The sequence below is a fragment of the Sphaeroforma arctica genome (genome assembly GCF_001186125.1).
Source record: "Sphaeroforma arctica JP610 unplaced genomic scaffold supercont1.490, whole genome shotgun sequence".
NCBI lineage: Eukaryota > Ichthyosporea > Ichthyophonida > Sphaeroforma > Sphaeroforma arctica.
Window position 1 is genome coordinate 43856 of NW_014040068.1, and position 3195 is coordinate 47050.

Sequence of the window (3195 nt, forward strand, 5' to 3'; positions counted from 1 at the left end):
ATATATATATACTACTACTACTACTACTAAATAAATAATATATATATATATATATATATATATATATATATATATATATATATATATACATATATATCAGGCATACTTTAAATGTATATACATATATCGTTTATACCATAACAACAGACATATATCTGGCACGCATACCTTGCACCATCTCAGCGAAGATACAGCCGGCGGACCAGATGTCAATCGATGTCGAATACCGTCGTGACCCGAGTAGCACATCCGGTGCTCTGTACCACAATGTCACCACCTGTCACCAACATTTTAACAATGCGTGTGAGTATATACCAGAAAAACACGTATCTAATTGCGAGTGCATACCCAAATTGTACGTATGATATGCCGGTAAGCCTGTAGTATAACACAGTCGTATGGTATATCTGTGGTATAATGCCACCAGCTGTGATGAGAACGGCTGGTGGTGCCAAATATGCTTGCTTAAAAACAGACGACATACAGCATACACAAATATACAACCATACATATGAAATTACCGTCCTCTCTTAGGAGAAGTACGGCCAGAAATCTAAAAAGGGCACTTTTGCAGCCTGCCTTTGTACTAGCCCACCGCCATCCGAGGGGGATATATACATTACCCTATCATGCCAGATACGCTGCGATAGCTGCGTATAAGTGACATGTGTATGCACACCCCAAACCCATTGATTAGGGGGTTAAAAACATCGTATGTTACACGCTGGTTATCGTACAAGGAACAGTCACATACAATGCCGCGGCCAGCTGCACACGGCACATATCACAGGCGCAATGCGTTTGAATTTTTTTTGGGGCAACCACGTTCAACACCCGAGTTCGTTCGCCTTGACAGTGAAGAGCACAGCGCGGGCGACGACTTATGTTCAACTCATAGTACACTCACAAACTACACTCACTCGAACTAATTCAACTTATCGCAACGCAACGCAACGCTACGCACCGCCACGCAACGCACCGCCACGCAACGCAACGCAGGATACAACAACGACACCACCCCTCTCATCAACAAACGTAAAGCAGATAGAACGACACAGCCGTGAAGCAATTGACTGCCATTGCGGTGTACGGCCGTGTGAGGTGTGGCACACTCTACCTCATGGGAGTAGCTCCGCACAGGGATGCCAAACGCACGGGCCAGGCCAAAATCGGCCAGCTTGAGTTTGCCGAACTTGTTAATGAGCAGATTCTGCGGCTTTAGATCGCGATGGAGTACTCTGTGCTCGTGGCAGAAGGCCACTCCCTTCAGCAGTTGGTACAGGAAGGATTTGACCTGAAAGGGCTCCACCGTCCCACCACAGCCGTCGAGATACTTCTTGAGATCCTGTTCGCAGTACTCGAAGACGAGTGTCAACTTCTTGTCCGTGTGCAGCACATCGTACAGCCTGGGTGGTATAGGGTTTAGGGTTTAGGGTTCGGATAGTTGGGATGTAGGTTTCAGCAGTATCGTGGCATGAGATAGTAGATGCGTGTCTATTTAGGGATTCTAGGGTTTAGAAATAAACGCCTTGAGAACATGTGCGCGTAAGCACACTCGACAACACGGCCGACTGCAGGTATACTGCAGCCACGCTAATCCCCAGAAGTTTAAACTGGGCAGAAGTGAAGTACCACGTGAGTTTGGGGTGCGAAGACCTGAGCGGCACAACGGATTTTACCTGTACGATTGCGTGTCAAATGAGTCGCAAATCATGCACCGTGGTCACCCACACGTGTTTGCCTGATTTGTATACATATACAGCCAGACCACGTGCTTGCAACCGTAACGACCTGTCCAATATCCAGAACCTTCAAACACAGACACAGACACAGACACAGACACAGACACTTCCTGGCTGATACTATCACTTGAACGCGCAATTGCCTGAATGCCCACACCGACACACTACCAGGATAAGTGCTCACCCAGACACAACAGAAGAGTGAATTGTTACCACTTTTTAATTCAATCCTCACACGGGCACACTACCAGATGTTCCCACACAGACACCCCTGAATTGGATTTTCACTCAGAAACTGAATAGAATTCACACATTCGCACAGTATCCCCTCTGCCCGGTTTACGAACCTGAACTCTCACAACGCTTAGTACCTACTTTCTCACACAAACGCACTTTCCAGCCATAGCCTCACACATGCATATCACTTCAACAGACGTAATACACACATGCACACCCTTACATGATACACCCCTACACATACACTACCAAAATATATATGCACACAAACACACTACACAAACACACAACCGAAGTACACACACACATACACACACGCGCAATACCTGACAATATTTGGGTGGCGGAGTTCTTTCAGCAGTGAAATCTCGCGAATGGCCGTACAGGGCACCCCTTCATCCTCACTGTCCAGCCTGATACGCTTCAGCGCAACGACATCCCCTGAACACGAATGGTTGGTATCGTTTAACTACTACGATAGGGTCTATAGGACACGCGCGTATGCATATACACTGAACCAGCCAAGCGATATGATATGATATAGTGTGATTTGGAAGTACAGAGAATGTATGTAGACTGTTGTGAAACGTATGATGTATGTATCTATTTATATATTTTTGTATCTATGAACATACGTATATACGTATACATGTGTGTCGTTTATATATGCATACATGTATATTTTTAAATGTATATATAAAGTAAGTAAGGATGTATGCATGGATGTATGTATGTATGAATAAATATACGTTTATGTGTGTATAGATGTATGTATGGATGTATTTCTGTTTGCTAACATACATGGATAAGTTAATATACATTTAAATATAGATATAGATATAGATATAGATATATATAAATATATGTATATATATGTATATATATATATATATATATATGTATGTATATATATGTACACACACATATATATATATATATATATGTATGTATATATATGTATATATATGTACACATATATGTAGGTACATATGTATGTATGTATGTATGTATGTATGTATGTATTATGTACATTTTTTTGCATATATATATATATACATATATATAAATGTCTATATCAGTATATGTATGTATGTATATACGTTCATTTATATATATGAATATATCTTTATATATATATACATATATATATATATATATATATATATATACATGTATATATATATATATATATATATATATATATGCATATATATAT

At 40.8% G+C, this 3195-nt stretch overlaps 1 protein-coding gene across 1 annotated transcript in view; it reads right to left on the reverse strand.

The window, feature by feature from the left end:
* SARC_06703 (CMGC/CDK protein kinase) overlaps positions 1–2423 on the reverse strand; it is a gene marked incomplete at its 5' end in the record, with an annotated part of 4875 nt that extends 2452 nt beyond the window's left edge. Inside the window, 3 exons of the mRNA XM_014299381.1 lie at positions 169–277; positions 1118–1406; positions 2306–2423. Of these exons, the coding sequence (XP_014154856.1) occupies positions 169–277; positions 1118–1406; positions 2306–2423 (516 nt within the window). The remainder of the gene's footprint in view (positions 1–168; positions 278–1117; positions 1407–2305) is intronic.
* Between the last annotated feature and the right edge of the window lie 772 nt (positions 2424–3195).